Source organism: Aythya fuligula, chromosome 1, assembly GCF_009819795.1.
Source record: "Aythya fuligula isolate bAytFul2 chromosome 1, bAytFul2.pri, whole genome shotgun sequence".
Taxonomy (NCBI): domain Eukaryota; kingdom Metazoa; phylum Chordata; class Aves; order Anseriformes; family Anatidae; genus Aythya; species Aythya fuligula.
The window spans coordinates 175,141,124-175,164,302 of record NC_045559.1 but is presented as its reverse complement, the minus strand read 5'-3'; the positions used below and the strand labels follow the sequence as shown (position 1 = coordinate 175,164,302).

General features: G+C 43.4%; 1 protein-coding gene across 1 annotated transcript in view; it reads right to left on the bottom strand.

The window, feature by feature from the left end:
* The window catches only part of NAA16 (N-alpha-acetyltransferase 16, NatA auxiliary subunit), a 62,382-nt gene extending 40,940 nt beyond the window's left edge, over positions 1-21,442 (bottom strand). The window contains exons 1-5 of the mRNA XM_032196484.1: positions 21,197-21,442; positions 10,830-10,914; positions 8,577-8,681; positions 4,404-4,561; positions 2,817-2,951 (exon numbers count right to left, since the gene is read on the bottom strand). Coding sequence (XP_032052375.1) covers positions 2,817-2,951; positions 4,404-4,561; positions 8,577-8,681; positions 10,830-10,914; positions 21,197-21,250 — 537 coding nt within the window. The 5' untranslated portion in view covers positions 21,251-21,442. The remainder of the gene's footprint in view (positions 1-2,816; positions 2,952-4,403; positions 4,562-8,576; positions 8,682-10,829; positions 10,915-21,196) is intronic.
* Positions 21,443-23,179: the final 1,737 nt, after the last annotated feature.

The following is a 23,179-nucleotide window of genomic DNA, read 5'->3' as shown; positions in this document are numbered from 1 at the left end:
TTTCTGCTTTTCACCCAGAAGCCTGCCCCGAGGGACAATTTTACAGTAAGCTAAACCCATCTAACCGCAGCCTGGATCAACAGAGGCAGCTCACTTCCCTCTATTATTCCCCTTCCTTTCCCCTCTCACCTCACAGTTGTTCAGTTCAGCCAATCAATCCTCCAAAACAGTGATTATATTTCTGTCACTTGGGCTTCCTGAGCCAGCCCTCCGCGGGCTGAGCAGTGCTGCCCAAGGAAGCAGTGGGAGCACACAGGACGTCACAGTGCTGCTTCTGGCAACAGCTCTAGTTGGGTTAGCTCGGTTATTGTGTAATACTGCACCTTAACATACTCACCTACAATCACTAAAACGTCAGCTCCTTGATCTTTTTCTTAGTTTTTACCGCTTGGTTTTGGCTGTGTTAATTCACATCTGAATGGACAGAGCTGCCCGAGTAATCCAAGTGAATGACAGTGATCACCCTACAGTGCCATTATTTACCACTTATTATGACAGCAGCATTTTACGTAACATTTTATGCTTCTTTGTTCATTAATCAAAAAGGGGAAATGCTTTGAAGCCTAATACAAGTTACCATAAAACTCCCCCAAAGCATCAGCTTGCTCAGGATTCCCATTTACTAGTGACTTGGAAACCCTTGAATTTTTCAACCCTTCCTTTTAAACACTGAATACCACCACCATTTTTATCAAAGCGACGTGCAATATTCCATCAAGTCATAAGAGTTCATCTATTAAGTTTGAGTGAATACGAACTACAGGGCAAGAAGGGAGATTTGGCAAGTAAAGCAAGCAAGATGTACATCTCCTCAGATTCAGGAATAGACTGGGCTCAACCGTTTTAAGTACGAGACTGTTAAACATCCAGGGACTGCACAAACAGAACATTTGGGAACTACTGTGGAAGAGTCAAAACATGGCAAAATTGAACTGTGATTTTCCTCGTGCTATCCCAACCATTCTGGACCCAAAACAATTTTCACTTCCAGCAGCTGCACTCTGTGTGAGCCCGCACATCTCAGTGAGCTCGCAGAGCAAAGCACAAAAGCACAAGGCACAAAACTTTATTTGAAAGAGAAGTGGAAACTCATGTGGTCATCTTTATTTTTGATGTTTTTTGGGGGAAGTCACAATACCTTACATAACTTCACCTACTGATTTCAGAAAAGAGGAAAGGCTTGACCTAACTGATTTTCTATACATTCACATAGTCTAACACTCATGGTATATTTCTCTCCTCAAGTGCTTAAACAGCTTTTCTGCTGTTTCCCTGTGATCAGTATAATGCTGAGCAACAGCTGAACAGTTCACGTTGTTTGTATCATTCGAGCACAAACTCTTGTCTTACGGAAATTTCCCAAATGTTTCCAGTCTCACTAAAAAATGGCATCAGAGCCAGAGAACTTCTCAGAATTTATTGATTTATTTTTAAAGACTGTGGTAACTTCAACAGACTCAACTGATTTAACATTTATCTACAGCAGATGGTATTTGAATCTGTCTCACTAGACTGAAGAGTGTATCACCGTGACTGCCCCCAGACCAGCATATTCACACACAATCTTTTAGAGAAGACAACAACATGAGCAGTATCACTTCCGTTCTCTCCAATGAGCCAACACAACTGTTAAGCCCTCCAGGTCCTTTAGAGAGCCTCACTTTCTGACAGTCCATCATTTGCAGCATCCCATCTATTATATATTATTTCTAATTGCAACATCAAACTCAGCTAGGGCTCTGCTGATTCATGCAAGAACCATAACTTTGGCTATCAAAGACTCATAAGAGATGACCCAGTTTACTGGTTTTGGCTTTCAAGCTACACATCCCTGGCTTACAATGTCTTATATTGTCTTATATTTGACCGCATTATACACAATCAAGACACAAACACTCTTACCAACTACTAACTTGCTTTTCCCAAGTTATTCCACTCCTGTCAGCATGACAGAAACTCAAATGCCATTATCTTAGACAAGATACAACATTTTTGTTCAAAAAAAACACAAAAATAATCACAATCTATAGATCAGGCAATGTTTTAGTACCTGTGCATGATACTTCCAGCACATCTACCAAGTTGAAGACCCCTGTAAACATGTTTTTTCTTCCTATGTTAGAGAATATTTAATTCATCCACCGTTATGTTAATTCAGACTTCGTAACTCCAAGTTACCAATAACAGAAGTGAATGGTATCTCTTTAAAAAAATGTTATACTTGGGGATTTTAGTATGGTATCATTTGATGTATTCCAACAAGTTTCAGTAACACCAGATCTTCTCAAACGTAAGAATTTCTAACTCTGCTTTCATGCAGCTCTGACACCAAGCACTGATTTTAAGTGAATAATATACAGATGCAAACAAAATTAAGAAGTTTATTTTCGTGTTCTTTGTAGAGGTGTAACGATACCCATATTATGGTAGGAGATGGTAAGAGGGCATATATGCACAAATCCAATATTAAACAGTATTTTCTGAAGTTTTAACTACTGTAAAGGGAAAGCATCATCACCGGTTTTCTTTTAGCTAAAAGTCTCACAGACTTCAAGTTACTCAGTTATTCCACATTGGTCTACCCTTACTTCTTCGACCCTAACAGCTTATTGCCAGGGAACAAGTGATCCTGCATAATTTGCATCAGCTGCTAGCTCCTGGAAGAGATTTTCAGGAGCTAAATGTTCATAGAAGATGACTCCACAAATAACAGAAATGTCTTCCTCATTAGTTCTTCCTAATTACGAAGAACGAATTCTTCAGACTGTCTCTTATACCCAAAGTGTTATTTTTTTTTTTAGAATAGGATGTCTTACCTGTTGGGTTTTCCTAAACTCTTCAAGTAGTTTTAAGGCCATATCATAATCTTTAAGTAAATGGTATGCAATTGCATATCCAATCCAGGAAGCCCGTTGTGTGGGGCGCAGCTGAAGTAGCTGGTATCTTGTCTCCTTGAGTAAAAGGAAAGCCATTTGGAAAAAAAAAAAAAAAAAAAAAAAAAAAAAAAAAAAAAAAAAAGGATGTTAAGAGTTACTACATCATTACCACGGTCTATCACCACTACAGCTAACAATTCAAAAGATCTTTGAAAAGCTCTGAACTAGACTATTTTTTAAATTCTAACAGCATATGGAAAAGAAGCATGTTTCTGTCATAAAAGTTCAGAGTCTAAATATAGGAGTTACGGCACAATTCATAAAAATCTAAAAGAATAGTGCTACTCCACTCATGCCCAGGCACAAGGTCTGGATACTTACACTGCTGCAGTGCTTCTCTGACCTCCCTTCCTCAGCCAAACCACATCTCTGTTATCTGTTTCTCTTCCCTGAGCAAATTCTACACGTTCGGTCAAGTAGATCAACTGATGTGGAAACCCACAACCCAGCCCTCTCCTTCAGATGGAAGAGGACGACAAAAAAGCAACACTTCTCCCTTTGGCAGCCAAATCAGTTCAGCTATTTCGAAACCACTGACTCAGTTCTTACACAAATTTAAAGTTTTTATTTGTGATAAAATCTGTACTGGGATTCAAGAAAGCAATCTGCATGGGACAAAAGTTTCCCATATCCTCAGTAAAACCTAGGGTGTGGAGATGTTTTGGGTTTTGGCTTTTTTTTTTGGTTGGTTGTTTTTGTTCCTTTTGGTGGAGGGAGCAATCACTATTTAATAAAGCCCTCAGGATACATTCAAAGCACTTCCAGCAGTGACACATCTCACAACTTTCCATAAAAACATGTCATATAACACGCCATTATCCATATTTGAAATTGTTCTTGAGACAATGTAAGTAGTACTGATTTCTATAGACTTTCAGAGGAAACTTGGATTATTTTTTTTGGTGTTTGCAAAAGCACTTCTTACAGGATAGGCATCTCTAATCCAATAAGCCCTACTAAAACCCTGCAAGTCATAACAAAGAAAAAATTCCTCACAAAACCAGAAGAGCTATTTTGTTTCTTTGCTCGCTTTTACGACACAATCTAACAACGTTCAGTTTCATGAGAATGTATTTCTAACAAAGAACACCCTCAGTACATGCAACCAAAACCTTGTTTGCAATACTACACAATAACACAAGTACTCTCACTTGCCAAGCTTTAAGCCTTATCCTTTTTATATTCGGTATTTTAATGAAAAATCAATTCACAGCCAGAATTTTAAAAAGGTGATTCACTAATCAAATTTTAATAGAATAATCTTACTTCTGGGATCTGCTCCCAATATTACATGGAGCTCTGCTGCAATTCATTTTCATACTTTCCAAAACAATGGTCCAAAACACTTTCTAGTTTGAAATATCAAAACCAAGTAGTAACTGAATTACTACCAATAAAAGAATTAATAGCGGAACATAACAAGAGAATACTAGCAGTAGTAAAGAGGAGTTTAAATAGAATACTTACTCTATATCCTTCTAAATCCCTCATCTGGATCTGCAACAGAGAGAGATCTCTCAAGATCTGCAGATTATCCTTATCTAGCTTGAGCGCATTCCGGTAACACTTGATGGCTTCATCATACTTCTTATCAGAACGCTGCAAGAGACCATAGACGTGCCAACCTAATGCAAGTTAAGGAAGACACATCCACAATTTTCACAAAGTAATTTTTTGTGTTGCAGGGCATTTGTGTTACAGACCAAATAACTTGATGGTGTCCTTGAAGACCATCACCCTTCTCAGACTAAAAACTTTAAAAAATAAATGATTTAAAGACTGAATAATGCAGTAGAGTTATTCCTAGAGATGCACTGCTTAAAGTACACTGCTGTGACTACAATAGGAATTTTTATCCTTAGAAGTGACTCATTCTAAACAATACAATTGGTGTACAAGTCCTACTTTACCCCACCTGCCTATCTGCAACCTCAAGTAGTCTCCAGATTTTACAGGAAGGGACAAATAGAGCTACCTTTCATTTATTGATAAAAGGAAATCTTAACATTTCTGGGCACTAAATGCCTTTGTCGGATTCTCAGCATCTCAGACTTCCATCATAGTGTGTCTTTGCACATTTCAATAGACTTCTCTGCCAAGCATCTTTTTTTTTTTTTTTTTCCTGAACTGTGAAAAGATTCTGAATTCAAAGCATGAAACCAACAGGTGTCATAGCAACACATTACACTGTGTGTTTACATCTGTCTCCTGGAGCTATATTAAAAGTATATTGTGTCAAGTCATATTTCTATTTGCTACTTCAGGTTACCAGCAGCTCGCTGAGGCAGTATCTTCCACAGCAGTAATTCTGTACTACTTGATTTTCAAATCAAAGGTGACTCAAAAGTTCTGTCCTGAGGCTCTCCCGTGTGCCTCTGAAGCAGCTAAGCCCAACAAATCCTGGGAAAAGGTATATGCATCCTTCCCCCGCTTGCAGTTCCGGCCTTGTGAGCTATCTATGCCAACAGCCAAAAAAATTTATCAGTTCTTATTCTGCTGAATTGAAACAGAAGCAAGTGTTCCCTCCAAAGTTACAAGCATTTTGAAACAGCTAAGTGGAGAAGGCATAGGGAAAAAAAAAAATTAAAAAAAAAAAAAAGGTGCTTTAACCTGCTCAAATTAATAAAAGAAACTCAAAGAGAACTTCCTCCTTTCTTAGAAAGGCTCAAGTGCTGGAGTGGGTTCTAGACAATAAGACAGAAAGCAGGTTGGAAGAACAAAGGGGAAGACTTCAACTGAAAGAAAAATATGGTAAGAATTTGGAGTCTGAGGGAAACTTCAATTACACAAGAGCCCCTGGTTTATGTTTCTTCTGGAACACCAGTCACTTCAGATGAATGGTACAAGAACTTCCCATACCGCTCTGAGACTGCTAGCAGAGCTGCTGCTGCTGCCATAAGGATGTCAGACTCCACCGAGGGGGATGGGATTTGGAAACAGTTCCTGAAGTCGGTCTGACTCGGCTGCTGCTTTCTGTAAATCCTGCTTTGCCTATTTGTGTTCAAGTACTGGGGACATGAATCAGAGTTAAATGCAGCACCTTCAAATTGTAGCCTCATGAAGCGCTGATAATTTTGATCCCTGCCTACAGCAAGACTGTTGAGTCCAAAATAATTTGTTCTTCCTTGGACTAAGATACGATGCTTCGAGCCATTTATTGTGCATCGTTACTGTTCCCAGATCCAACTGGTAATCTGTTTTAATCCCTCATAAATCACGTTCTTCATCAAGCAATCACAGAAAGCAAGGCACAGCTCCTTGGGAACCAAAGTCTGTACAACGGCAGACTCCAAACACAGTATGACAGCTGGTACAAGCCAATAAAGCACAACGCTACCACTTCATTATACAGCACACAGCTCTGGCCAGTCTTGAACGTGTTCCTGAAGTGTCCTGAAAGCCTAACGTGCCACCTACTGAAACTGTACACTGAAATAAGTGCAGAGCCTTGATTCAAATTACATTTAAAAAGGCTCAGAGCTCATTTGTATTTCAACAAGAAAACATCTGTATTTCTGAGTAGTCTTACAGTTGCCATTTTTCCCCAAACCTCAGTGGAGAAACTACTTGAACCTGCAGAAGAATTAAAGTTTTCTTCTCTTCATCCTTAAACAAATGAGGACATTAAGGTGACCGGCTGTACTTCAATCATCCTCTATCACGTGCTATTTTAAAAGCACAGACGACTTTTACCCCTTACTGCAAGAAAACAATACACAGATACATTGCAACTCATCTAGGTTGGAAGAGACCTCCAAGATCACCTCGTCCAACCTCTGACCTAACTCTAACAAGTCCACCACTAAACCACATCCCTAAACTCTACATCTAAACGTCTTTTATATACCTCCAGGGGTGGTGACTCCACCACTTCCCTGGGTAAAAGAAACCTTTGTTAAGGAGCTCAGCCTCAGATCCAGGTTCCCCAAGGGCAAGAATACATCTTTTTCTCCTGACTCTCCCCACACACACACACCAGAGCCCCACCAGCAGGAGAATCAGCTATTTGGGCAGTGACACTGTGATCGTCAGCTGCTCTCACAGCGTGGTAATAAAAAGATGTTTGCTATTCCTTAAGAACATCAAAAGATGACAACCGAAATACCGTGACAAACCTTCGATGCCTGGTCTGAATTCATTATGCAGCAAACCTCTGCTCAGTAGAAAAGTAATTCTGCAGACAGATGACTTGCTCGAGACTTATGAGAGGATTCACCGAGAGCTACAACAACACACTTGAATGCAAGAAGTGGCAACTTCTTGCTTTGTCAGTGCTGATTTTAGGGATGCAACGAAAAAAAGAAAAGGACTTCTGTGCCTAGGAGGACTCAGGTAAATTTACACTTTCTCTGAATGCAGAATACAAAAAATAATACTTGTAGTCGCCTTACAGCAAGATGAGTCAGTGAAACAGTGAGAAATCCAGTAAAATCCACTACAAAAACTTCCCAGATAAGTTTAAAAAAAATATATTTGTATCTCTTTGACAATCCCATGCAACCCAAACTAGACTGGAAAAAATACCAACTCTTCCAGTGAGCCCTCCAGCATTGGAGAGGAAGGATCCTAGACAATTTTAAGAGTGCCACAAACAAGAATTAGGGTTGCTGATAAATAAGTAATTCCAGAGTGGGATTTAAGGGTAGAGACTTGTTTATCCAAACTTGCCCAGATTCTTTTGCTCCTCTATTTAAGCTGTAAGACTTCTTACACAGATTAAAATTGCTTTGGTATTTCTTACCTATTTAGCCTTTAGATCAGGAAGGAGCAAGTTACATTTGATTCTTCAACACTATCTCTCTAGAAACTCTAATGTCCTCCATATGCTTCGAGTCTTTTTGTTTGTTGTCTTTTTGTTTGCCTTTTTTATTTTTTGTGATGGGGTTTTTTTTGATCTGCAACCACAAGCTCCCTGGAGGTTTACCATAGGCATAAACAGAAATCCCTTTGTGTTAGCCAGATAGCAATCAAAAAGGGTTTCTTTCAACCATGGTACCATGGAAGATTTTTTTTTTGGATAGTAAAAAAAAAATAAAATAAAACAAGATTTAATGGGAAACTTGCCCCTGAATAGACTTGACGTGCACATAGAATACATAAGGCAAATTTAAAGTAGGCTCCTACCTGTGGCACAACAAACAAAAGTTCTTGGGTAGCTGACATATTTCACAGGTATAGACTTTTGGAAGACAAGCTTAGAAGACAATGGTAGTCACCAATGACCTAAACAACTATGTAAAATTTAGTAGCAAAATAGATATTTTCATAGCACCTCTAGACAGCATTTCTTATACCCAAGTAAGAAAAAAGAAAACTTTAGAAAAGGGCCAGATTTCACACGCTGTGCTTATTTTCTGCAGAAAGCAAGCATCGCAAATGGTCTTTTTGTAAGAGACTTAAATGTGAAAGGCATTTTACTTTTCTTAAAGATTCTGTAAAACTGGAGAAAGTAAAAAAGTATTTTTTTTCAAGTATGTGATTACAAATTAATATTCATGATACGCGCTTCATTTCAGATTTCTATATACAGACCACATTATGTATTTCAAAAGTATGGGTTGATGCAGCAATAAGATGATACACATACACACGAGTGAGAAGACATCAAAAAAAGATCAGGTTTTATATTACAAAGGATACAGACGTGACTCTTTACATCATTACGAAGTCCTTTACGAACAAACTCATATGCTTCTTCCTTCTTCCCTAAACAGTTCAAGGTCAGTCCTTTCATAGCGAGCGTTTCTGTAAGAAATATCATATACTTATGTTTCTCACTTCCCATATGCCCGTTTTCACAATGCAGATATCCTTTGAAGTTGTTACACAGTAAAAGTTCCCCATTAAATGATAAATTTAGATCAGAATAGCTGCCTAACACAGCTGAAGATTGTTATACGGAGGCATTTCCTTTCTTGAAACTGGTCTTAAAAGACCTTCGCAGAGCATCATACAGATGGGATGAACATGGACAACACAAGCTTTGGTTAAATCTATTTTTTTCGTTCATAAGTGAGTTTGCAATAAGCTGAAACAATTTTAGAGGGCTCAGCTTTATGTATTAAAGTTCCGGGTAGGCAGAACATGAAAGAAATTTATTAGGTTGTGTCACACCGTAAGAAAAAAAAAATCTGTCACTGTCAGTTCCTTTATTGAAGGTTGCTTTCAAAACATTAGTTCAGAGGACCATATTTCCTGCTGCAGTACTTTGGGGGTAAAAGACCTCAAAGTAGTAGGATTTTGAGAGGCAGAGGATTCCAAATAATGTGTTTGCATGACTATTGCTTCTCTTCTTCCTGCATTCAAGAGACACTGTGGGAAACAAGCTGCATGTAAGCATGCACTGTGCCTGAAAGCTCATCCAGATTCATGGGTGGGTTCTTTTTTGTTGTTGTTTTGCCTGCTGAATAAGAGACTGTTTATTTTTACCCACTGCCAGAAGATTGTTAGTCTCATTTTCAACATTGTATTCAGTTTGTCCTCTAACTGCAACCTTTTCCCCCCTGTGTTAATGGAAAGGGCCCACGACCTCAAGGTCTGTTACAATGCCTGCTTGAGCTTTAATTGATAGACCTGTCTCTAACAGTTTTCTTTAAGAGTACACCTAAAGTGAATGACAACCCCAAATAAGCCCTTTCGTTTTGTTTTTAAGCCATCCTACATCCACACTGTAGGAACACCAAGCCAGAATGATACCCTCACAGCACACCAGGAAGCTTGAAAGAGAATATCCCCACTGCGTGAAGGAGGGCAAGCTACTCCTACCTTCCCACACCAGGGACGTAACCGTCCAGCCCTAGCGATCCATCTGTTTGTCACCTTCTCACTAAATTTTTCTAATTCTTTATCTCTGAAGCTAAGTGTGACAACAGTGCAGCTTCCCATCAGATCATTTCACTGGCTTAGTTCTGCTTCAGCTGTTCATTCCAGGCTCTGCTCCCAAGCTTCAAAGCCACTAGTGGCTCAGAGCCCAAGTAGTATGCGGACTGCCAAGGCAGCTAGCTGTCCTGGAAAAGTTTAAGACAGCTAGAGCAGAAAAGACATGGAAACGTGTAGTGAGAGGTTATAAAAACACAAGTGTTAGCAGAGGTAAGTGATTAGGGCACAGGCCACTCTAATTTTGAAGCAATTAAAAAAAACTGTACGTCTAGCTCTAGGAAAGTAATGAAGACAACCAAGAAGGAGCAGGCACTGATGAAAGGAAGATTAGTCAAACATTTTGCCAAGATTTGATGAAGTCAGAAAGCAAAATAGTTTTGACACAGTACATGCACACTCAGAACGTTAGGCTGCCGGACGAGCAGACCAAAAAAAAAAATTCACTGAATCAAAAGAAGTATTCCCTGAGCCATGCAACAGAAATCCTGTAACCCACTGGGACTAGGGTGTCCTATTGATGGTTCAGTTCTGAGCGATGTAAATAAAACCAACATTTTCCTGCCCAGTTTCCTGGGATATTTATCAGAACAGGCCAGTCCTAGCACCAAGTAGCAATGTGACTGGCAGTACAAAATATCCATTTGACAAAAAAGGCAAGATTTTTAATTCTCTGGCAGAATACCTTCATGCAATGTTCAAAAGAAGGGATGGCTTGCTATTAAAAACCACACTAGCACTCTGACCTGGAAAACTAGAAAGGAAACTTTAATTGGAAACTTCAATGAAGCATGCTTCTACCATACCTTTTGATCTTCCCACCACAAAAAGTGTTTCTGACTAAGAGCTAGTGGGGACATTTGGTGTGAATGCACTACGACTGAAGATGCAGAGTGTTATTCAGCCACAAGGACAGAATTATGCTCACTGACAGGCTCCATTCTTTCTCAATAGTATAGAATAGACTGACCATGCATTTAAACTCATGACAAAAAGAAAACGTTGAGCTCCAGTTACCTCCATGTTCAGCAAATTTGGGATTAGAGAGTATCATCTTGCAGAACTTGAGTCCATTTTTGTACTGTTTCTGTTCATAGCATTTCTGAAAAAGAAAAAAAAACAAAGAATTACAGTTACCAAAATGCATTTTAAAACAGTATCTTGACATGGTAGTAGAAACGCAGTAGTAATTTCCGTAATCAGGTCACTAGCAAGCTGTAGCTGTATATGGCTGTTCACATTACATTGCCTTTTTTCAGCACTCAACACAGCCTCTGCCTTCGTTCACACGCAGCCGGTGCTTTGCCTCATGGTCTCCACTGAAGCTGAACTGTTGGGACCAAGTTGGCCGCTCCTTTTCAACAGAAACAGGAAAGGCAGGTAGCAGTGTTTTGTGAATTTTTGCACTGAAGTATAAAAATAGCGAGCCAAGTTAGATAACTTGACTCCACAGAACTTCTGAGAAGAGTCACTATGAAAAAAAAAAAAAAAAAAACACAAATGCTTCTTTCGACATCCCATTTTCCCTAGTGGCCTCCAGATTAAAAACTTGGACTTTGGTTGTCACGGATGTAGGCTTTGGGGAGAAAAAGAGAAACCTTCAAGTAGGATAGACCTCTTGTAGCCTCAAAAGAAATACATATACAGATAATTTACCTGGGCATTAAAAAACTAACCAGTAGCTGGAACATTACAGCTAAAAGCTACTTTTAAATTTATTTTGGGTACCATTTACCTAATGGTTATATAAATTGACAAATAATGCTGCTCCACTGGGGAAAAAATTGAAAAAAATACAAGTGAACTTTATTTCCTCCTCTTCTTTGGAAGACATTAGCTCATGCTAATAAGCCAGTTAGATTGTAGTCATTTGGATCACTAAAGCTGATCGCTTTAAAACAAGTACATAAGCCAGTTAAGGCACACTTGTATCTGTAAGCATGAAAGTGATTTATGGTCAGCTAAATATGTTCCTTTTTTTTTTTTAATTAAGGAAACAGCTTAACTTGGCACCATTCAGCTCACAAGGTGTGTTGTCCTGCTCCAATTCAGATGGTTATTTCAAGGAGAAACGATGCAGTTTCGGTCACATACTTTGATCTTTGACTGTCTCTAACAGATCTCTTCCACTCCATCAATCTTCGAGGACAGAGGTAAAAATCTCTATTAAGGAAACGCGGTGTGTGGCGACTCCTTTGCAGCTGTAATGCATCACGTTGCTTCTCAGGGCACAGGCAACACGGAAACATGCCCATGCTCACTTCGGGGTTATTAGCTACGGTGGCAAAGCACAAGTCCTCCCCCAGCCCATGGGAAAAGGCTTAGCTGCAGACGGCTTTTAGTTACTTGTCTGAAACTCAGGACATTTGTAGTTAACCATGATTAACTGGAGACTAAATCAAGGAACAATTTCGGTTGGCAGGAACCTTTGGAGGTCACCTAAATCACCCCTCAAGACAAAAAGGGCCAGCCTCGACATTGGATCAGGTTGCTCCGCCTGGCTGACTGCTGGCAGGATGGCCAGGGGGTTCCACCAGGGGCAAGGAGTTATACTGGGGCAATTAAACACCAAGAGCAAAAAGGATTTGAAAATTTTCTCAACAAAGAACTAGTTTCCATGCCCTTATCTGAAATCACCCAGGTTGCAACAAGCCTTGGAGTCCCCTCTCAGGGACTGGGGAATCCCCCCATTAATCTGTTCTTTTTCCTTTCTCAACATAATATGTTTAGTACCGTTTTTAAAGAGCCATAAGAAAATACCAACACTTTAGGTATGCTTTCCAGGTTTATTCACGTGTTCCTGAAGAAGTAACAGAACGGCGAGCGCTCATCCACGACTCTACAACTTGTACAACACTGAGTAAAACTTCAAATATATCATAATGACCAACACAAATTTGAGTCAAGGGTGCTCTTAAGACAGATCAACTACCTGAAGAAATCATATCAACTATCCTTGTTCTGATATTTTTTTCCTCAAGTTCAGTCTTGGGTCTAGAACAAGAGCTGAAGCTACATAATCCCAGCCTGCTTATGGTATGGGCCTCGCTGGTTTGCCAGAAAGTGACTTCCCAGCACCCTCACCCCTAAATAAATACATGTATGTGTTTGTAAATAAGCTATAAATTGATGGCTATAGATTGCTATCTGTAGATTTATGCCAATAAGAGAAAGGACCTTGCTCAGCAATGCCGGTTATTAACGCTCATCATCAACGTCTACACCAAAATGCTTGGAGACTTGGTCACATCGACAAGCCCAGGGTGTTGCAGCACCCCAAGGATTGCTTTCGAACCCCCTCCTCTCACAGCATGAGCGAGCACACGGGGCTCCACCTGCAGCTCACTTACAGGAGGCAGGACCCGAGGGCGATGCTGTATGGTGCTGTCTCACCTGGTGGGGTCCATAGGTGAGAAACCTGATGTCTCCATGAGGATTCAAGTTCTGTGCTTGTCAGGACAAATACAGCTGTGTTCATTAGGATCCCTCCCACTGAATTAAGTCCTCCAGTACATCAAAAGCTCAAGTGAATATGCTGTGGGTTTAGTTTTTTCACTTGTTTTTAGGAAGAGCCTGATCTGCTGTGCTTAACGTGAGGCTTCCTGTCACCCTTCCACAGCCATTATTTCCTGCTTAAAACTAAAGCCAGATCACAAACGTGTGATCCCCTGAAACCTCAAAGGGAGGTTCTGGCAAGGCCAAAACACTATCCAGAGCTTCTGCTACCAGATGTTTGCCAGAGAAGGTAACATCCTTCCAAGAACATCTCATCCTGGATTATTCTCTTCTTCAACACTACCTCAGAGATGTAATCCACTTGCAGGGTTTGCTGCACAACCACACCAGACATCGCTCCAGATGCTTCCAGCTATGTACGGGTGCCTCTGACCGCAGGTCAAATGGCACAGCACCCTGGAGGTAACCACAATTAAAAAAAAAAAAAAAGTATTGGGAAAAAGAAAAAAAAACAGTCTTGTATTGGGAAAACAGATCGGGTTTTAACATCCTGGAGTTTAATACACAGATCAGCAATTTCACAGCTGAAGAACATCTCGTTCTGCTCCTCAGACACTAGCACATGCTCCTGAGAGCCATCTATCAGAAATAAAACCTCAGCTGGATAATCAAAGAGAGACTGCAGTTGCTCTGATTCCCTTCCTTACTCCGTGTCCCAAGGGCCCCGAACACCCCGAAGAGATGTGGTATTATTTCAGAAGCCGTTTTCAAGTGACAACCAAATAAAGGGCAAAATATCACTAAGGGTGGATCGTGCCTGACCAGCTTGGCGGCTATCTGTGATGGGGTGGCTGCAGCAGCTGACAAGGGAAGACCGACTGATGTCATCTACCTGGACTTTTGTAAGGCCTTCCACATGGCCCCACGTGACATCTTGGCCTCCAAATTGGAGAGAGATGGATTGATGGTGGGGCATTCAGTGGGTAAGGAATTGGGTTAGGGCAATCCCAGCCACGAGCACAGACTGGGAAAAGAGCTCACTGAGAGCAGCCCTGAGGAGAGGGACTTGGGGTTGTGGTGGCCAAAAAGCCGGGCAGCAGCCAGCAGTGTGTGCCTGCAGCCCAGCAGGCCAACTGCGTCCTGGGCTGCACCCCCAGAGGGGTGGGCAGCAGGGCAGGGAGGGGATTGTGCCCCTCTGCTCTGCCCTCCTGAGGCCCCACCTGGAGTGCTGTGTCCAGGGAGGGTGTGGGGCTGGGAGAGCGGGGCCAGAGGAGGGCCATGAGGGTGAGCAGGGGCTGGAGCACCTCTCCTGTGAAGGCTGAGGGGGCTGGGGGTGTGCAGCCTGGGGAACAGAAGGCTCTGGGGAGAGCCCCTTTACCTAAAGGGGGCTTATAAAAGAGATTAAGAGCAACATTTTGCTCGGGCAGACAATGACAGGACGAGGGGGAATGGTTTTAAACCATAAGAGAGAAGATTTACATTAGACATAAGGAAGAAATTCTTCACTCAGAAGGTGGTGAAGTGTTAAGCACAGCAACCATACCTCTTCGGTCGATATAAATGTTTTAAGTCTGAAGTTGTTTAAGACGGTCTGTGGCTGTAATCAAGCTGCAAGTTTCAGTTCAATCCCAACGAACTGGTCCCATGGTGAGCATTTGAAGTTTTCTTTAAGCACGGTTTAGCTCTTTGTAAGTAGCTGAATCCGGACAGCCTCGCACTTAGAAGAGCACCTTTTAAGTTAATTACCCTTCCCTAGTACTGATGAAGTGCTCTCCAACAGATCCGTACATCCCACTTGCAAACCCCTTCACAATCTGAAGAAAGTTCCAGCCTTCTTCTTGCCAGGCAGAATCTTCTCTTGTTGCTAGGGTTTTGCTACAAAACTCGAGGATTCACCCAAGCAACATTTGAATCTTATATTCTTAATGCTTCAGTGTCTACATCCTCTACTTTTTAAACAGTCTGTGCCTGCTGTGTAACATGGATGGGGGAGGAATGCAGAAGGAAGGAACCCAAGAGCTAAATGTGCAACAGCAGAAGCAAGAGAAAAGGACAAGGTTTGGACATCCAAACCTACGCAGAGGATGCTGGAGGCCAGTTGCACTGGCAGTCTGCCCCTGCCACAATGGGAATTAAATTCAGGGATAGAAAACACAAAGTTAGCACTGACTGATTCCAGCAGCATCCTTTCTGGGGAACTGACAGGCATTTAGTGGCTGCTCAAGTTACCAGTTCCCATTTCTGACCCAAACCAAGTACAATCAAACGCAGCACGATCAGCTCACTGCCAGTACTCTTCTTAATTAACATAAGACTTAATACTTGGACCTTTTGAAGCCTTTACTGTTTTATCGTACCTCTATAGAAGTGTCCTCAGCATCTGAGGGGCCATCTGATGCTTCCCACTGCAGCTGATGAAATAGTCTAAGCACCTTACTGGGATGTGGGGCAGCACTCTGCATACACTGCTCCTCTGCTACCAACTAATTACTAAGTTATTGGCCAGTCCCACACTATCTTGTTCGAATGATATCCAGCTAAGCCGTGAAAGAGTTCAGAATTTGAGTTGGAAATACCCCTTGTATCACACAAAGCCCGGCTCCTTTGCAATGCTGACAAAAAAAAAAAAAAACAAAAAAAAACAAATAATCAAAATGGGGAAAGTGGGGTTGCACATGAGGAGGCTTCAGCTCACTGAGGGCAAGGAGAAGGTTCAGTACAACTCCCATCCTCACAGCCTCCTAGTCTCTAGTCCTGGGACAAGCCCTCTCTGGCACCAACACAGTCAGGCCTCAGTGGAATGAGCAGCCAGCATCAGATAGAGCACTAACACCAAGGTGCTCAGGTCACCGTAATATTTAAGTTTTTACTACCACGATTCTCCATAAGCAGCAGTGTTTTATCCTTAAACCAGCTTTTCCCACTAGGAGCTCAGATCTACAGATGGCAAAAAATACAGATTAAAAAAAAATAAATTAAGATCAAGTCTCAGTCAGTGCTGTGCACAAATGCTCAGTACAGCTTGAACCACTGGGACTCCCTTTGCTGCAATAAATGAATAAATAAAAAACAGAAACAAGAGAACATTCAGTAGGAAGAGCTCATCTTTAGAGGCACTCAGCACCTGTAACTTCACCACAATTTGAGTTGCTAGAGCTTCTTTAGTTTACGAGCAAGGGTATGCCTCTGCAGAACAGGAACCACAACTGCATGCTAGGAATGAGACAAGGGGCAGCCCAGCCACACATTTTACGCTCGTTTTTCATCTGCACTTTGGGCAGAAGCGCTGAGGAGACCAACCTGCCACGTCTCCTGGGATGAAACCGCAGGGTGGTTAGCGAGAGCCCGGACTGAGCGGGCGCACCACAAGCCAGGGGAGCTGCCTCTGTGAGCAGGTAAGCAACTGGAACCATCATCGGTGTTTTGTGGGACCTGATACACACACAAGTGTCAGGCTTTAAAAAATAAGAAGTTACATAAAGGACTTGCTCCCCATGAACCTACCCAGTGCCTCAAAACCTCTGGCAGCTCTTACATCTTTGCAGTAAAGAGCTCCGCAGATGAACTACTTTTTTGCTAGGAACTTTGTGTTCGGCAACTGCTACTTTGTAGCTGCCATTTCTACTAAAACGTGAAATAGACATAGGCTGGAAAAGGTGCAAAGCTCGGTTTTAATACCTGCTTTCTTTGGAGGAGGCCAACAGCAGAGTTGAAGATGCAGCCCTCAGTGGTGGCATAACACAATCTGCATTCAGCCCAGAGTGGAAGGCATGACGCCGGATTCACTGGCTCCCTGCTGCTGTACAAGGGAGCTGTTTTTTTTATCAGAACCCCCAAATCCCTAAAAATCTCAGCTCTTAGGGTAAGCCAGCTCACAGCCAGCACTATGTCCACATTAAATTAGTGTTTCCGAGCATAACGTGTTCATCCACACGAGCAGCATTACCTGCTATGACCCGATTTACTCCCGTGTGCTTTCAGACAGCCCTCAGGTTTTCTGCCAGGTGTAGCTTCGTACAACTGCTGTCACTGCTCATCAGCTGCTCTGTTCAATGCAGTGAAGAACAGTTAAGGAAGTCGCAGCACAAAACACAGTGGGACAACTCTGAACGCTTCCTTATCCATACAGGAACCCTTCAAGAAATCCCACTGTGAAGGAACAGCCAGCACCATTCCTCAGAAGCCTCGTTTATGAGCCTTATCACAACAGCACTCATAAACTCCTCCGGAAAATTAAAACAGGAATATGCATTTGGGATCCAGGCTTCTCTGATTTATTCCGCCTCGAGTCCCTAACAAGCGTGAAGCACGGTTTTCCCTCACAGAAGCCCCACTGACACTTACCAGCCATCCCCTGCAATCCTAGCGTTTCAGCAGCCTGCTGAGACCAGGGATCCTCACCACCTCTCTGGAAAGTTAAGAGCAAGGGAGCAGCCTTCTTTCTATGCTGTCTCCCCAGAGCTGCACCACAAACCAGGCGTCCCAGTCACACCAGGAGGCTTTTACTGGAAGCTCCGTGCTCTCCTCTGTAAAGGAACCAAGGAACCAGCCTCCAGCAGCCACCCCAAGCATCCCCTGCTCCACAAGGGGATGACAACGGCCACCTCAGCTACGTTGTCAGCCAGTTTAGGAGGCATTAATTAGCCTACCATCACAGCCTCCTAATTATTGAATTAGTTTGTGGCAACTCCCCCACATCGCTACTAAGAAACTGACTATTTGCATGTCTATAACCCATTACTACTACACAAACAGAAAAGAAGTCTTCGAGTTTAATGACTGAGAATTAATTTAACACCTACAAACACTCAAATATTTATCTTTTATCACAGAAGGAATGTCCTAAGACCACTGTAGAGCTCGGGGAACAAAAGACAATTCATAGTTGAGCAATTCCTCAGACGCTGGCGCGTTAGAGAGTTTCTAAGATTGGTTCACAAAAAAGGAGAAAGGAAGATGCGTATGGGAATGAACTAAGCAGTAACAAGTCACTGCTAAAAAGTTCAAATTAAATTTCTTCTATTTAATTACTTGAAATCAAACAAGTAGGTGGCTAAACTGTTCCTAATAAGAGGGTTAGCCCCATCCTTACAGGATCAGGTATTAACAGGCGAGCCCTTCTTCAAGGGAAACGTATTTGCAATTCAAGCAGCAAGCCTTATTTCATGTAACAATACGTTGCATTCAATAGGAAATCAAAGGATTACTTAAATGCATGACACTTTCCACAGTTACATGAGGCATGAGACAAACAGCAGGGAGTATTTTATGGTATTTTATGTTGTCCAATACAGGTGGACACCACCAGTTATTAGGGGACACTTACCAGTTTAGCAAGTAAGCCATGAAGGTATCACAACAACTCCTCCTCTTTCCTCTAAACACCTGGTGAGGACCAGCGCCACACACTCCGTCCAGACAGAGCTGATTCAATCCCACAACGGCAAACCTTAATCCTAATTTTCAGATTTATTTTATAATCTGGGTTCTTTAATTTATAATTCGGTACTAAATTGTGCGTTGGGGTGCGGGACTCAAGGTTGCTTACACTAAAACGCACTTGGAAAGCAAGCTTAAAACTTGGTTTTAAATAGATGATACAAAAAAGTTTCCTAAGCTTACTAGAAATAAACTTCAAATGCACATGACTAAACGGCGATGTTAACAAGAAGCACTTTCAAGTTACCACACATCGTGTTTATTTTAGGTCGCATCTGCCCTATTTACTTTACATGTCACAGGAGCTGAAGACTGATTTTTAAGTGGCAAGAAACACACCAGCACTCCTGCATTAAGTCTTCTTTATGGACGCCTCTCTCTTCCCATAAAAGGGAGAGCCAGGAAGCTTTCGAACGTGCCCTCCACGCCTTCTGTGAGGCTGAGAAGCCAGCCCGAGGAGCTTCCAGCAGCACAGCCCCTCCCTCCCAAGCAATGTCACACCTGTAAGCACGAGCGTGGCTTCCAGCAGACGGAGTCTGAGGAAAAGCCTCTGCAGAAGAGGCAGAAGCAAGGCTTAAGAAACCAAGCAGACCTGGAAGTCAGGACAGCAGGAGAAATGAACTCCAGCATTACCTCTTACAGTAACACTGAGAAATTAGAGCAATTACCTACACGCTAGGATTTTACCTACGCTGCAATTGCTATCAGCTACGGAATCACATCGCATCTAGTTTTAGAAGTGAGCTTGTTCAAGTACCATCAAGCATGCTGGCATACAAAGCCATGTGCCTTAAAGACTACTTACTCAGCTTCTTGAGGAGATTTCACACCTTACATTGAACTCCGTGAGGCCATACTAGTTTGGGCAGCTCTGTGTCAGCTAGGTTTGCTCTTAGGGGCACCTCGTTCACGTTGCTGATAACCTGTCTCACACGTTACATACACAAAGTGACTGACTCTTCAGTAATTATCAGGCTCTCCAGATGAGTTTCCCGTTTCATAGCTGATAATTCCCTGTAGCCTTTGTAAAATTAGTCTTAATGTATGACTACAGTTACCACAAATCTGTTCCAAGTGGTTAAATTGCAACACGCTTGTATGGTCTTATTATACAGCCTCCCACATCAGCAATATATAAATCTTTTTTGATTTCTAAGATGTCCACAGCAGCCCTAGCGATTTCAAGAACTCTAGCAGTGCTGAAGTAGGCAAAAGCTACTTGAATTACAGAAGAGCGTTTAGCACTGAGAGCTGTAGTATAACTGTACTAAAATAGTCTGGAATACGTCAAGAAACCAAAAGGTTCAACTTGGATTACATAGGTATTACTGCTCCAAGAAGAAAACACCAAGAAAAAGTCCAAGCTACCTACAAAAAACAGTAAGAAATTAAGTTTCAAGAAGTATCAATATACAAACTGATAGGCTAACAAGTGAAAGTTTGTGATTTCCTTGCCTAAGAACCCCCGTTTTGTTTTGCTGTTTAATACACAAAAGGCAGGTGACCAAAGAGCTTTTTCGTATTTCATTTGAAAAAGTTGAGAAGCGACTGCTACCGTGAACTTGTTTGCTACTAGTAAGAATAATCACTTAACTGTTCTAATCTTAGTCGCTTATTTTTAGCAGAGAGGAGTGCTAGAATGACTTACTAAGATGCATGCCATGAGCATGCAGTAAGCAACAAATCACCATTAAGAACCATTAAGTCTTTTTTTTAAAAAAAAAAAATCCCATGCTACCCCCCCAAAGGAGGGGAAAGGCAGCTGGGAAATACCTGCTGAAAGGCGCTGGCTGCACGCAGGGGCTTACACACGGTGCTTGCTGCGAGCCTGGGGGATAAAGCAGCTTCCTGGGGGATAAAGCGTTCATTCCTCACCTGCAGAATCACTGAAACCAGCCTAACAAATTGCGTTATAGCGAAATAAACGGGTGGCTGCCAGCGGGTTAGCGCTGCGGTGCGTGGGTTTCTGCCCGCAGGCAGGCCGGGCGGCACTGAATCCCCAACTTCGGCGGGGCTGGAAGTCTCCTGTGACCACACTGAGAAGCTCAGGAGCAAGGCAGAGGGCTCCTTGCTCCTCTCCTTCCCCAGGAGGGGCTGAGGAGACGGCCGGGGCTCAGCCGAGGCGTTTCTTTCCCCACGGCTGCCTCAGGGACACCGCGCGTCCCCTGCGCCACCGCGCCTCAAACTTCGGGCTCTTCCCGAGGACGAGCCAGGATGCTCCGAGCCACCGAGCCGCCTCCAAATTTCCCAGATCACCCCCCAAATTTACCACACCGCTGCCGGCCGGCCCCGAGGCTCCCCAAAACCCCCCTCAGGGTGAAGGCGGCACCGGGGGGGGGGAGTCCCCCCAGAGCCTCCCGCAGGGGGGTGGCCGCAACCCCCCGGGGCTCCCTCCTCCGAGCCAGCCCCTTCCCATCCCGCAGGGCCCCAGACAAAGGAAGGAAGCGAAGAGGAGGAGGAGGAGGAGGCGGCGAGGACGGGGGGCTCACCAGGATGCGCTTGAAGAGGTTGCTCTCCTTGGGCGGCAGCGGCACGGACGGCATGGTGCGGGCACGGCGCAGCGGAGGGGGGGGGGGGAGGCGGCCGGGCGGCTGTCGCTAGCAAAGAGGGAGCCCCGTCTGTCTGTCTATCTATCAAGAGGAGAGCCCCAGCTCGGCGTAGCCCCAACCCGGGCGGCGGCAGCAGCAGCAGCGATAGCGGCGGCTGCTCCTCAACTCATTGGCCTTGCACCGCCCGCCCCGCCGGCTCCCCTCGGGCGCGGAGCGCGGCCCCCGTGCGCAGCTGCCTGACGCTGCAAAATGGCGGCCGCCGGCCCGCCGCGCCTGCGCGCCCCGCAGCGGGGGAGGTGGCCGAGGGGCCCCCCGCTGGATTTCCCCCCCCCCCTGCGCGGCTCCCCGCCGTGCTGGGGGGGTCGGTTTATTTCATTTTATTTTTGGTTTTTTTTGTAATCCCCTTTTCTCCGTCCTGAGGAAGCGGAAGGAAAAGGGGTGCGCTCGGTGCTTCGCTACCTGAGGCGAGGAGCTGCTCGGAGCCGCCCCGAGGGGAGGAGGGGGAAGGGGGCTGCCGCCCTCCGCGGGTGTAAAAATAACTCCGGCTGGCCCCGCTCCTGAGTCACGGCTGTTCCCAAGCCGTCGAAACTTGGGTGATTTTTCATTCTTAATTTTTATTTTATTTTCTTTCAGCGTTTGGCTGTGCGGGGATAAAGCAGAAAAACCTCCTTTGTCTGCGCGCCGCGCCTCCCTCCCTCCCCTGCCGCTCGGGCCCTCGCAGCCCGCTTGGCGTGGCCGCTCTGTGGAGGAGCAGATTAAAGCGCTGCCCAAAAACCTGGGAGGTGTTAGGGGATCGTACAGCATCCCGAGCTGGAGGGGACCCCTCAGGATCATCAAGTCCAGCTCCTGTTTTTGCTGGAAAGTCTCCGTCAGAGCAGAGCTGCGAGGGGCCAAGCGCTCGCTGTGCGCTGGCTGGCACTGAGGGAAACAGCAGCAAGCTGGCAGCTTGCTCCGGGCGGGCAGGGATGTCATCTCCTGCATTAATTCCTGTTTGTTTTTTTTGTTTGTTTGGTTTTTTTTTTTTTCTTTTTTTTTTTTTTCTTTTTTTTTGCAGCAGTTGATTATGTAAAGTTTCCCCATGCAACATCCGTGCAGGCTTAGAGCACCAAGTGTTTACTCGTGGCTTGGCTCCTTCGCTGAGGGGAGGTTTTTTTTTAAGGTCTCTTGAAAAGAAATTCTCCTCCTTGTTATTCCCAGAAATAGTTCGTAAATGGGTCTTTGCAGAAAGGGAAAACAAAGCAGCGACGCTGAGGCCACGTGGCCTAGGGGATTTACTTAGAAGGAAAACTGGTTAAACTGTCAAAAGTTGCAACCAATTAAAAAGAGCAGTTTACGAGGGGGGAAATTAGGCAGCTTCAATTAGCATCTGTTTGTGTAATTACTCTTTAAAATCAGTAGTTATATTTTAAAAGGTATGTTATAAAAGGATATTAATTCCGTAGTAATATGGTTATCCACCTACTGTCCCAGGTAGCGAACATAGTAGACAGGCACAGCAAAGCAAGCATGTGGAAAAAACAGTTAAAAGCAATTAGAAAGGCTGTATGCTGAACAAGTTTTCTTTGGTTACACGTGAAGTGGGTAGCTGACTGTGACAGAAAATAACCAATGTGTCTTTGACCTGTTACAAGCCTTGCTGAAGTTGATGGACATCATAGCTGCATTCCTTTCAGGCTAAAGAAGGCAACAGGAGAGTTGGTGACTTCTTGAAAGAGAGTAACCCAGAAGGCAATCTAACTTGAGGACTACAAGATTATATATATATATATATATATATATATATATTTACATATCTAAAGGCTCAGGTAGTTTCCTGAGAAGATAGCAAATGTGAGGAGATATTAGAGAAGTACAGCGTATGCTTTCGTACTTCCTGTTGAGCATCAATTTATGGCCGCTTTTTGTGGACGGTGGTTGTTTTAG